This window comes from Colobus angolensis, unplaced genomic scaffold (genome assembly GCF_000951035.1).
Source record: "Colobus angolensis palliatus isolate OR3802 unplaced genomic scaffold, Cang.pa_1.0 Scaffold15, whole genome shotgun sequence".
Taxonomy (NCBI): domain Eukaryota; kingdom Metazoa; phylum Chordata; class Mammalia; order Primates; family Cercopithecidae; genus Colobus; species Colobus angolensis.
Genome location: NW_012114599.1, coordinates 614,462 through 627,277, shown reverse-complemented (window position 1 = coordinate 627,277; position 12,816 = coordinate 614,462). Strand labels below are relative to the sequence as shown.

The 12,816-nt window shown below is 34.4% G+C and overlaps 1 protein-coding gene across 1 annotated transcript in view; it reads left to right on the top strand.

Annotated features, from left to right (window-relative positions):
* Positions 1-12,147, top strand: part of FOXN2 (forkhead box N2) — a 71,515-nt gene extending 59,368 nt beyond the window's left edge. The window contains exons 6-7 of the mRNA XM_011935853.1: positions 6,169-6,237; positions 7,772-12,147. Of these exons, the coding sequence (XP_011791243.1) occupies positions 6,169-6,237; positions 7,772-8,295 (593 nt within the window). The 3' untranslated portion in view covers positions 8,296-12,147. The remainder of the gene's footprint in view (positions 1-6,168; positions 6,238-7,771) is intronic.
* Positions 12,148-12,816: the final 669 nt, after the last annotated feature.

The following is a 12,816-nucleotide window of genomic DNA, read 5'->3' as shown; positions in this document are numbered from 1 at the left end:
CGAGTTGATGGGTGCAGCACACCAACATGGCACAAGTATACATATGTAACAAATCTGCACGTTATGCACATGTACCCTAGAACTTAAAGTATAATAATAATTAAAAAAAATTGTTTGGTTTGGTGTGTATTTAGAGTAAATTCACCTGTTTAAAAATATTACTGAGCTGTTCTAGACACCAAGGTACATCAGTGAACAAAGCAGACAAAAATGGAACTCACATTCCAGTTAGTAAATTTTAGTAGTTGTGCTAACTACTAAAAGCATCTGGTATACTACAAACAGATATAAAATTAAGGTAGTTGATGGTGATGTTAGAGCTACATGTAAATCTAAGATTTGTGTCTTATTGAAATGAAACTAAAGCAGTGGTCCAGAGAGCTTAAAGTGTTGGTAATTTATTGAAACTGTTCTTCTACTTCAGAGAATTACAAGAGACAGCTTCTCCATCTGGATGCTCTGCAAATGTATATATTAATTTTGATAGAGACAATAAATCCTTTTGTAGTTACTACAAAGCTTATACCATTTAAATGATTTCTATAATTCTCATATCATTCCTTACACAAATGGACTGAGACAAACAACAGAAATATGCTCGACTTATAACCTTACTCTCATATGGCTAAAACTGGTGTCTTTTAATTGTTTTAATCATTTTTAATAATTTCCCAACATCAAGGTTAAGGAAATAAAGATCAACAGGCACAAATTAACAGGTTTTTTAAATTGTTGTTTATTTTTTGTTTTTTGAAACGGAGTCTCACTCTGTCATCCAGGCTGTAAGTGCAGTGGCACAATCTCCGCTCGCTGTAACCTCCACTTCCTAGGTTCAAGTGATTCTCCTGCCTCCGCCTCCCAAGTAGCTGGGATTACAGTCACGTACGACCTCACCCGGCTAATTTTTGTATTTTTAGTAGAGACAGGGTTTCACCATATCAGCCAGGCTGGTCTCAAACTCCTGACCTCAAGTGATCCACCCACCTCAGCCTCCCAAAGTGCTGGGATTACAGGCTTGAGCCACCCTGCTTAGCCAAATTCACAACTTTGACACGGTTTTGTTTGAACCAGTTATGAAATCAGTAGCATGTTTGAAACTACCAAATTTTGGTTCCTTATGAACTGGGTATGTTAGATAATACAGCTAATAGTGATATTGTTTTTAAAAACAGAGCCACCTTTAAAATAGCATAAAGTACTTTATCAATGAAAAAATACCATTATGAAGTGTTTTCAAATGTGACAATAAACAAATGAGTCTTCAGTTTAAATTTAATAGCAAAATTGACTGAGCACGGTGGTTCATGCTCGTAATCCCAGCACTTCGGTAGGCCGAGACGGATCCCTCAGGAGTTCAAGACCAGCCTGGGCAACATAGTGAAACCCCATATCTACAAAAAATATGAAAATTAGCTGGGCGAGTCGGTGCACACCCGTGGTTCCAGCTACACGAGAGGCTGAGATGGGCAGATCACTTGAACCTGGGTGGTGGAGGTTGCAGTGAGCCATGATTTGCACCATCGCACTCCAGCTTGGACAACAGAGTGAGACCCTGTTGAAAAACAACAAACCAATCAACAAAAACAGATTGAGTACTATAATTAAAAATTGTTTGTAAGTTCTACCCAGGGAATTTTTATTCCCTTTGTTCTACGAAGTTCAATATTGTACCTTGGACAAATCATTGATAATCAGGTGTTCTCAATTATGGTGTTTTGGGTTATTTCTCTATTGCTTATTTTTAATGTTGAAGTTAAACTTTTTTTCACAGTTAATTGGCAAGGCATTGTAGGAAGCATATTTATAAATGTTTTAAATAAGATACAGGCAAAATTCTTTTGTAAAGAAGTGTTTGGTTTCACAAAGTTAATTTCATGTTGGAGAATTCAAATTAATGTGGCTATAATAAGTTATCTACAATAAATAAATACATTTAAGGAGTATTTTTCATACCATTCTACTGTTATAGAAACAGTACTTAATTTTGTTATCACTTTAAAATATTCAGAAATGGTGTTCACGTAGCTTTCTTATGTTATCAGGATAAGCCTCTTAATCAGTTTTAGGTGTTGTGTTTCAAAAATGTGTTCCTTGAATCATAATGGATGCTTGTTAAAAGAAGTCAAGTTAGGCCAGGCAGGGGGCTCATGCCTGTAATCCCAGCACTTTGGGAGGCCAAGGCTGGTGGATCATCTGAGGTCAGGAGTTCGAGACCAACCTGACCAACATGATGAAACCCCATCTCTACTAAAAATACAGAAATTAGCTGGCATGGTGGCAAGTGCCTGTAATCCCAGCTACTCAGGAGGCTGAGGCAGGAGAATCACTTGAACCCAGGAGGCAGAGGTTGCAGAGAGCTGAAATGGCGCCGTTGCACTCCAGCCTGGACGACAAGAGTGAAACTCCATCTCAAAAAGAAGTCAAGTTAGAGATACACTAATTTTTTAGTAAGTAGATTTTATAGGTGCTTCATTTATAAGACAAAGTTTCTATAATTGGTTTCTCATTATAATGTATTTCCTTGTTAGATTATTTTACCATCAACATCCCCTTTTATAAAATTGGAAACAAGGTAGATCCTTTTTTATTAAAAAGAAGAATTAGGCTGGACACAGTGGCTCACACCTGTAATCCCAGCACTTTGGGAACCTGAGGCGGGAGGATCACTTGAGCTCAGGCAACATAGTAAAACCGTGTCTCTACAAAAAACAAAAATAAAAATTAGCCAGGTGTGGTGGTACATGCCTGTGGTCCCAGCTACTTGGGAAGCTAAGGTGGAAGGATCGTTTGAGCCCTGGAGGTTGAGGCTACAGTGAGCCATGATTGTGCCACTACACTCCAGCCTGGGTGACAGAGGAGACCTTATGTCTTGAGAAAATAAAAGAAAAAAAAAAAAAGAAAAATTAGTTTATGGAGAAGTAATCTCTCTGTTGGGGCTTTTGCATAATGCCATGCATGTTGTGCCCTCTGCAAGTTCACCTGGCTTAAGACAGTGAGTGGGGCCTGAAATTCAGCCCACACTCCATTCTTCTAGCTGTGTGCCTTGAATAGGGAACCATTCACCTAGAGGAAGATTTGCCTTTTTTCCAACTCACACAGACACATTATGGGCTAGTGGCTGCATCTTTTCTTCTTCAGATGTGATAGAATACTGAACTCAAAACAAATTGTCTCAGCCTTCATCCTAAAAACCAGGAATTGGAGAGGTCATTGTTTTTGCTAATCTCTTGGATGTGGCATGTGGGCATCATTGATTCAAATCCTTTATACTTGCTCTTCTTTCTGCCTAATACTCTTTTCCCTCAGATATCATTCTTTCCCTCCCTAAGTTCTTTGCCCAACTGTAGCCTACCTTCTCCTTCAGGATTTCTCTGACCTCTGTATTTAAAATTGTAACCACTTTCCCTAACACTCTATTTCCCGTTCCTCTTAATTTTTTAAAATTTCTTGGCCATTTGTATGTCTTCTTTTGAGCAATATCAGTTCTGATAATTTGCCCATTTTGAAATTAGAGGGTTTTGGTTTGTTTTCCTGTTGAGATTCTTGAGTTCCTTTTATATTATAGATGTTAATCCCCTGTCAGAGGAGTAGTTTGCATGTATTTTATAACATTCTGTAGGTTGTCATTTCACTGTTGATTGTTTCCTTTGCTGTGTAGAAGCTTTTTAGTTTGATATAATTCCGTTTATTTTTGCTTTTGTTACCTGAGTTTTTGAGGTCTCATTCATAAAATCTTTTCGCAGACCAAAGTCATGAAGTGTTTCATCTTTGTTTTCTCCTGGTAGTTTTATTGTTTCAGTTCTTACATTTAGGTCTTTGATCCATTTTTGAGCTGATTTTTGTATAGGGTGAGAGGTGGGAGTCTTGTTTCATTCTTCTGCATATAGATATATATATTCAGTTTCCTTTGTATCATTTATTGAAGAAACTGTGTTTCCCCCAGTTAGCGTTCTTGGCACTTTTGTCAAAAATCACTCTGCTGGGGTGGGCACGGTGGCTCATGCCTGTAATCTCAGGACTTTGGGAGGCCAAGGCAGGCAGATCACTTGAGGCCAGGAGTTTGAGACCAGCCTGGCCAACATGGTGAAATTCCATCTCTACTAAAAACACAAAAATTAGCCGAGTATGGTGGCACACCTCTGTAATCCTAGCTATTCAGGAGGCTGAGCACAAGATTTGGTTGAATCTGGGAGATGGAGGTTGCAGTGACCCAAGAACACTCTTCTGCCCTCCATCCTGGGTGACAGAGTAAGACTCTGTCTCCAAAAAAATACATATTAAAAAAAAATTACTTGGCTGTAAATGTGTGAATTAATGTCCAGGTTCTCTCTTCTGTTCCATTGATCTATGTGTCTTATTTTTATGCCAGTACCATGCGTTTTTGGTTGCTACAACTTTATAGTATATTTTGAGGTCTGTTAGTATTTTGCCTCCAGTTTTGTTCTTTTTGCTCAAGACTGTTTTGCCTATTTGGGGTCTTTTGTAGTTCCGTACAACTTTTAGGATTTTTTGTATTTCTGTGAAGGATATCATTGGTATTTTGATAGAATTTATAGATTGCTTTGGGGGTAGTATTGTCATTTTAACAATACTAATTCTTCCTATCCATGAGTATGGGATGTCTATTTGTATTGTCTTCAACTTTTTTGTAAGTATTTTAATTTTATTTTTTGTAGCTATTGTGAATGAGATTGCCATCTTGATTTCTTTTTCAGCTGGTTTGTTTTGTGTATAGCGATATTACTGATTTTTGTGTATTAATTTTGTATCTTGCAACTTTGCTGAATTTATCAGTTCTAAGAGTTTTTTGGTAGAATCTTTAGTTTTTTCTATATATAAGGTCCTGTTGTCTGCAAACAGGGACATTTGACTTCCTCTCTTCCAACATGGATGCCTTTTATTTCTTTCTCTTACCTAATTACGCTGTCTAGGGCTTCCAGTACTATGTTGACTAAGAGTGGTGAGAGTGAGCATCCTTTTCTTGTTCCACTTCTTAGAGGAAACGCTTTCAGCTTCTCCCCATTCAGTAAGATGTTAGCTGTGGATCATGAGGTCACATTTTACTTGGGGAAAAAGAGGTATAATATTATGTGCTGTCTCATAACGGCCAACATCTGATTTACTTAAGCCTGTTAGTGTTATCAATAACAATAGCATTTCCTGCTGAAGAGAGTTTATGGTCTAGTTGGAGAGAAAACAAGTCAGTATCTTCATGGCTTTATTTATCTACAATACCTTTTAAATTAGACATTGAAAGTAAATAGGAAATCTTTATGCTAATAAAAATTTCCACCTTTGAGATATAGATTACAAATTTCATATCTGAGTCTTATTTTAAATGTCTTTTTGTAAGCTAAAATTTATAAATATTTTCTAACTTTTCTAATTATTAATGGTGTAATTTAGATTATACCATTTTACTTTTCTTTAGTTATTCAGACGAACATATCACCAAGATGAAGAACTTACAGCAGTAAATATAAGTAGATATGAGAGCATAACTTTATCTGTTGTAGAACCTGCTGATTTTACCAGTCTTTTAAAGCCCATTTTTAATGGAGTATCCATTTGACTTCATGAATATTATATTTATTTGTGGTACTTGCAGGCTTGTGTATAATTATGACTAAAACAATAGTAATTGTTTTTGTTTCTGCATATTCACTTAGCATTTATAGGTTTACATGACCTAGACTGACGAATTACATATTTTTATTTCCTGCAACTGACATGTAATTAACATAGTACTTCATAACTGCAGATATGCATAGGTAATGATAGTATTCAAGGTAAAAATGCAAAAAATAAAAATAAAAGGAGTAATGATGTACATTCTTAGCTAATTTAGTCTGCTTAAGGGGAAACCTTACTGAAATAACAGTTTAAGTTTTCGTTTTCATTGTGAATAATTAAAGAAGAGAACTTGTATTATTTCTGGTACCTTTCCATTTCTTTTGTACAGTGCTGTTCGCAAAACTGTTTCATGATTTTAAGTGAACAAAATCAGACTTCAGAATAATATATAATACCTCATTTTTGTTTAATGTATGTTTATGCTTTCTTGAATATACACCAAAATTGTAACAATGGTTATCTTTGGGTGCATGCAAATACTTACAATAGCCTCTCTTTTATAAAGAACATTAATATTACTTTTTCCCTTTTCAGAATCTGATATCGATGCTGCTGCTGCAATGATGCTTTTAAATACTTCTATAGAACAAGGAATTTTAGAATGTAAGCAATTGTGTCTTTTTAAAAAAAAAAATTTAGTGCCTTTTCAAATTTAACCTAGACTATAAAATAACTATTACAAAATTACTTCTTTCCAACCAAATTTTATTTTGATCTGAGTAACTCAGTTTCTGTTTTATTATACTTTCATTAATTTATGTGAGCAATTGAGAGATTGAAGTTAATGCTGTGATTTTTCTTACATTGACCAAGAAATGAAGAAAAATATATTTAGGAAAATGAGCTCAAAGAGCTAAAAGTAAAAATGAAAACTATAAACAAGAAAATACAGTAAGTAAAATATATTTATGAACTTGGACTAGGAAAAACTTTAAGATACAAAATACAAAATCCATAAAGGAAAAAAATGGGTAAATTTAATAAAACATCAGAATTTTAGCATTCTGGTCAGGCATGGTGGCTCACGTCTGTAATCCTCACACTTTTGGGAGGACAAGGCAGGTGGATCACTTGAGACCAGGAGTTCCAGACCAGCCTGGGCAACGTGGCAAAACTCTCTCTACAAGAAATACAAAAATTAGCCAGATGTGGTGGTGCATGCCTGTAGTCCCAGCTACTCAGGAGGCTGAAGTAGGAGAATTGCTTGAACCTGGGAGGTGGAGGTTGCAGTGAGCCATGGGCATGCCACTGCACTGCAGCCTGGGTGACAGAGTGAGACTCTGTCCCCAAAAAAAAAAAAAAAAAGAGAAAAGCATCTGACAACAAAATACGTCTAAGAAAAGTGACATAAAATGCTGGAGATGTGTTTTTTCCTTATATAACAAAGGATTAATATCAAGTATATACATAAAAGGATTCTACAAGTAAGAAATAAGAAAACAGTTCAACCGAAAAGTCAGCAAAATGTATGACTAGGTGGATCTTAGAAGAGGAAATATAAGTGGGCAATACACATGTGAAAAGATGTGCAACTTCTCTAGAAATTGGGGAAACACAAAATGAAATGATATTGAGATAACTTTTTTGTCCATAGAATTATAAAAAATTTAAGTAATTGAGAATGGTGTTAAGTAGGGAATAAGTTCTATCATACACTGTTGGGAGTAAAACCATTTTGGATGGCAATTTGAGAATACCAATTATAATTTTAAATGTGTATATCCCTTAGCAATTTTTTCATATCTCTTTTGAAAAATTACTTGCGTATATTCAAGAAAAGGCATCCAGAAGGATTTGTATTGCAGCATGATTTATACTAATGAAAAATTGGAAACAGGCTAAATATTAACACAGAAGTGATTAAACAGTGGTACATTCATATTTAGGCATTCTTTGTAAGCAATTCAAAATAATTATATGTTCTATGGAAAAGTCAAGACATTGTTAAATTGTTTTTTTTTTAATGTTTCAGATTAATGCTTGCAGAATGATGTGATCTGGGTAAAAAAATAAAAAATCTACAAAGCATCATTAATCTAAAACATTTACTGCTCAAGAGTAGTGTAGTAGTTTAAAATTGGTCTGTTTTTGCAACCAAACACATTTGACCTATTGATGGAACTTTTATTTTCCACAGGTGAGAAACCTCTTCCTCTTAAAACAGCATTGCAAAAAAAGAGGAGTTACGGCAATGCATTTCATCATCCCAGTGCTGTACGATTACAAGAGAGTGATTCTTCAGCCACCAGCATTGATCCAAAAGAAGATCACAATTACAGTGCAAGTAGCATGGCAGCACAGCGTTGTGCATCCAGGTCTAGCGTGTCTTCCCTGTCTTCTGTGGATGAGGTATATGAATTTATCCCAAAGAATAGCCATGTGGGAAGTGATGGCAGTGAAGGATTTCACAGTGAAGAAGATACAGATGTTGATTATGAAGATGATCCTCTTGGAGACAGTGGCTATGCATCGCAGCCTTGTGCAAAAATCTCTGAAAAAGGTCAGTCAGGCAAAAAGATGCGAAAACAGACATGTCAAGAAATTGATGAGGAGCTCAAAGAAGCAGCTGGATCTCTGCTCCACCTTGCCGGAATTCGTACATGTTTAGGTTCCCTAATAAGTACTGCAAAGACACAAAATCAAAAGCAACGGAAAAAATAGAAATATTTAAGTGTGGCAATACTCTTTCACTTAATTCTTTACAAGGGATATCAAAGCCATAATGGACTTCATTAGTTTTAGGGTAGGGAAGGGATACGAATTACTTATTTCTTTCAAAACATTTTTGGTTTTTGGTTTTTAAAATTTTTATTAAACAATTGCCGTTAGGATCATGCCTGATCAGAAATATATGATGTGAAGTCCTGAAAGCATAATTTTTGTGATAAGTGTCTCCAAGATTTGGAAATTTTTGTACAAGAAAATCCCCAGCCTCTGTCTTAAACTTGTGGGACAAAAATCCTTTCTTCTGTTAATATGTCAGAATGTAAGATTTGGCAACTCTATACATTTTTTTCATTTTCTTTTCCAATCTGTAACTATAGTTACTGAACCAGCTAAAAATTTTGCTAATGTATTTTTCATATACTTCTCTCCTGACACACAATCCGGTAACATAAGATTGAAATTTTTTAACTTTGTTTTAATTTGTTTTTAATTTTTTTGTTGTGGTGTGGGCAAAGACAAACATAAATTGAAAAACATCCTGATGTTTAGAAAAAGTTTCTTTTGGTTACATAGGTAGAGAATGCAACAAAGAGTTCTAAGGTTTAGAAAAGACAATTTTGTGGTGTTATTTCATCCAAGTACACTCCCAATTCCTATTACAATGGTAGCTTTGAAGTGTTTTTACTTCACAGATACTGCATAGCATTTATTGGGGCCTTTTATTCTTACCCAAAGTGCTTTGCAAACATTAAGTTTTAGCCACTAGCTGCCTTTGTTGAGTATAAGTTATCCAATGAGAGGTATAGCCAATTAAGTGTGTTATGGAGTACACCCATTTTGACACACTTGTAATAAGAGAATCTTTCATTTGCCTGCCACATGTACTGCATTCTGAGAATCTTGTAATAGGAATGGAGTGTAATGAAACATTCTGAGTACTAATTGCATATGTATCATAAAGTAGGTCATTTAGGAAAAAACTTCTGTCCAAGCTTTGTATGAATTAAATTTATAAGTGTAACAAATTAAATCTTAACAGATTTAATGCAGTTTTACAAACAAAATTACCTTCATGAATTTCAAAATTCGTATAAAATTAGATCTTATGCAATACACCCTTTTGAGGAGGCAGTGTAATAACCTAGAGTGCCATTGATCCATGAGAAAAAGATTTTCTGGTACTACTCCAAAAGTGCTTTGACTGAGTATCTTATTTGAACAGTCTGCTTATATGAGACAGTTTTTCATAGTATCATTTGTATAATTTGATTAGATTATTCAGAAACAACAGGATGCTAAACTACACTTATTCATTGTATCATTTTTTTTTTTTTTTTTACAATGATGGAAGCAACTTTCCAGAAGTTCAGTCTTATGCTACATCCTAAGTCATAGACAATGGCCTTGTTTTCATCATTCTGATAGATTGTATACATATGTACACATACATATACACACATGCACAGTCAAGGTCATGATGTTGATTTGCTGTTTTCACCTGTTTCTATGATTATAAAGCATTTTTTAAGAGACAGATATTTTAACTTTTAGTTTTTATTTTGGCAAAACTGTCAAATGAGAAAAATGATTTTAAAAACTTTTTTTTTCAATTGACAAGACTTTAAGTCAGGGATAACAGTATTAATGTTCTCTGTTCCATTTCCATGTTTAATTTAACCTGGATAGCCACATTAATGAATTGGTGCTATCAAAATGTAGTAATTTTTAAATTTGTTAATAATGAAAAATAACCCTTAAGCATGCAGGATGAGGTATTTGGGTTTTTTCTTTATATCGATCACATCTACAGAAAATGGCTAAACCAAGTTAACTTTTATTATAGACAGTGAATAAAACACCAAAAACCCAAAAATGCTTTAACCACAGTGTAAATAATAAAGAGATTACACATATCATTTTAATAACTGTTTTTAAGTTTTTACCATAGCCTTCTGGATAGACCTTAGGAACAGTGTTTCAGTGATCTGGCACCAATTTATTTTGTTCTGCTGAAATTCTGTATCACAAATGTGCTACCTGGTTTCTGTCCATAAGACAATTACTCTTTCTTTATAAGAAAAGGAAAGTGATCTAAGAGAAGCAGAGTTAGTTCCAGCTCTAATAGGGATCTTCGGTTATTTTGTCTTGATGTATGTAACAATAATTCTTTACATCTTTTGATTTTTCTCTTCTTTTTTATTCACTCTTCCCACGAATTTACATGTTTAAGTTATATTCATCACTAGCAAGGACGATAAACACTTCTGCACTGAAAGCTAACAGGGAGAGATTACACAATATTTTACAGTTTCTTAAACTTAATTTAGTGCATCACCTTCCGCTTGCTAACATACCAAGCCAGCTATTTTCCAGGGGAAGCACCTTTTAAATTATGGTCCTCCAGTTACTACTTCCATTGAGAACATGCTCTCTTTCCTCAGGTGTTTTGAGAAACATGACTAGTAACCATATAATTAAGTAGAATCATTCCAAGTCCTATGGCCTGGAAATTGTATTCCCGATAATATACAAGTTTTCCTATAATAAAGTCAGTTTAGAAACTCCAAGGTGATTACATGTTTTCCAACATATCCTAAAACTGTGATATAAGCTAACATATATTTTGCCTTGCGTCAAAAGAATATGTTTTGTTGCAGCTGATTCCAGTTTATAATAGATCCCTAGTAAAAAGCTTTGATTCAGCACGATTGTTCATCTTCACATCCCAAACAGAAGCAGTGTTTCTTGAATATGTATTTTTGAAGTTTTTTGTGCAATATATTACTAAATCAGTTATTATTTTACTTTTCAAATTCAGAGAAAGAAAACAGATTACCTGAATTCATGGAAAAGGTGGATCACCTCCCTTTTTCCACCTTCAAAGCTTTTCCTGTCCTCATAGCCAGCATGACTTCTTTTAACTTGGATTCCTTTGTATATAGTAAATTTTAGTATATATATTTTTTCTTTTGCTACTTTCGGAGGCATTATGTAAAGGGCTTATACTAGATGTTCAGTTAAATATACTTTAGCACAAAGTCAAACTAAAGAATGTGTTAAGGAGGGAATGTATGTGTCTTGGTAGACCAGGAGGCCTTTCCCAGCAATTTAAGCAACAGATGTGAATACTTCACAAAGCTGTAAAGACCATTGTCTTAAATACTGCAACAACTTAACACCCTTTTGTGAAAATCATAGCATTTATCTAAGAAACTTTGAGGCTTTCTGGTTTACGTATATCTTACAGGTTTTTTTTTTTAGTTTGAAATGTGTAAGCTTTGATTTAAACCAAGTTTACTTCAGTATGTTAATGATGTAGTAAAAATATTTATTGAAAGGCGAATTAGAATATTTTAATGTTATACCTGCCATTTTTTTCTTAAAGCATATTCTTTGCATCTAACTGCCAGTGCCATTGTCAAAACTTATTTTTTAAATCGTTGTACATTTCTTATTAAACTAAGTGCTTAATTTTAAAGTATTATGTTGCCATCATATAGTGTATACAAATGTATAATCGCCAATTGATTAACTATTATTTATTTTTAAATGAAAGTGTAAGAATGCTTTCTGATTCAACAAATTTGTTATCAAACTGTTTCCTTATCCTCTTTTCTGATGTAGCATAAAAATTGTCCCAGTTTGAGTTGTAACTGCCAGTAGATGACCAGTCACAAGTGAACCACTTTTCAGTTGCCAGTCTTTGCTCATATTAAAAACAACTTACAAATGCTTAGTTTTTGTATCTAATCTCTGATTATTAAAATGTTTATAAAGTTTATTTTTACCAAAGAGATGCAATTCATTATGACAAAGTATTGCATAATAAATTTGTTTTATAACATTTTTTTGTGCTCTGATCTTTTGTAGGATAGGGTGGGGGCAGGAGAAGGGTGGTAGGGCAGATGTGATGGCTTATACTTCTACACATACTTTCCATGCAAATTAGAGTTAGGGAAATGAAAAATACAGTTGAATTTCAAAAAAAAATTTTAAGTTTTTCTTATGGTTTTTAGATGTTATCTTAATTACTGAAAGCTAAAACAACATTAATTAAATTACTGTCTTCCTAAAGTTGAACTTCTTTTCCTGTTAATTTACATGTATCTGAAATATTTTGAAATATAACTGGGAAAAATGGAGTAGAATATGAAACCAGCATGGCCAACATGATGAAACCCCATCTCTACTAAAAATATGAAAATCAGCCAGGTATAGTGGTGAACGCCTGTAATCCCATCTACTCAGGAGGCTGAGGCATGAGAATTACTTGAACCCAGGAGGCAGAGGTTGCAGTGACCTGAGAATCCACCACTGCACTCCAGTCTACGTGACAAGAGTGAGACTCTGTCTCAAAAAAAAAGAGTCATCAAGAGCTTTATGCCAATAAATTCAACAACTTTGGTGAATTAAAAGGCAACAATAAGAAAACGCAATCTAAAAATGGGCAAAATACCTGAACAGACACTTCACCAGAAAAGACAACAGATCATACTCATTGATACTTACCCAAAT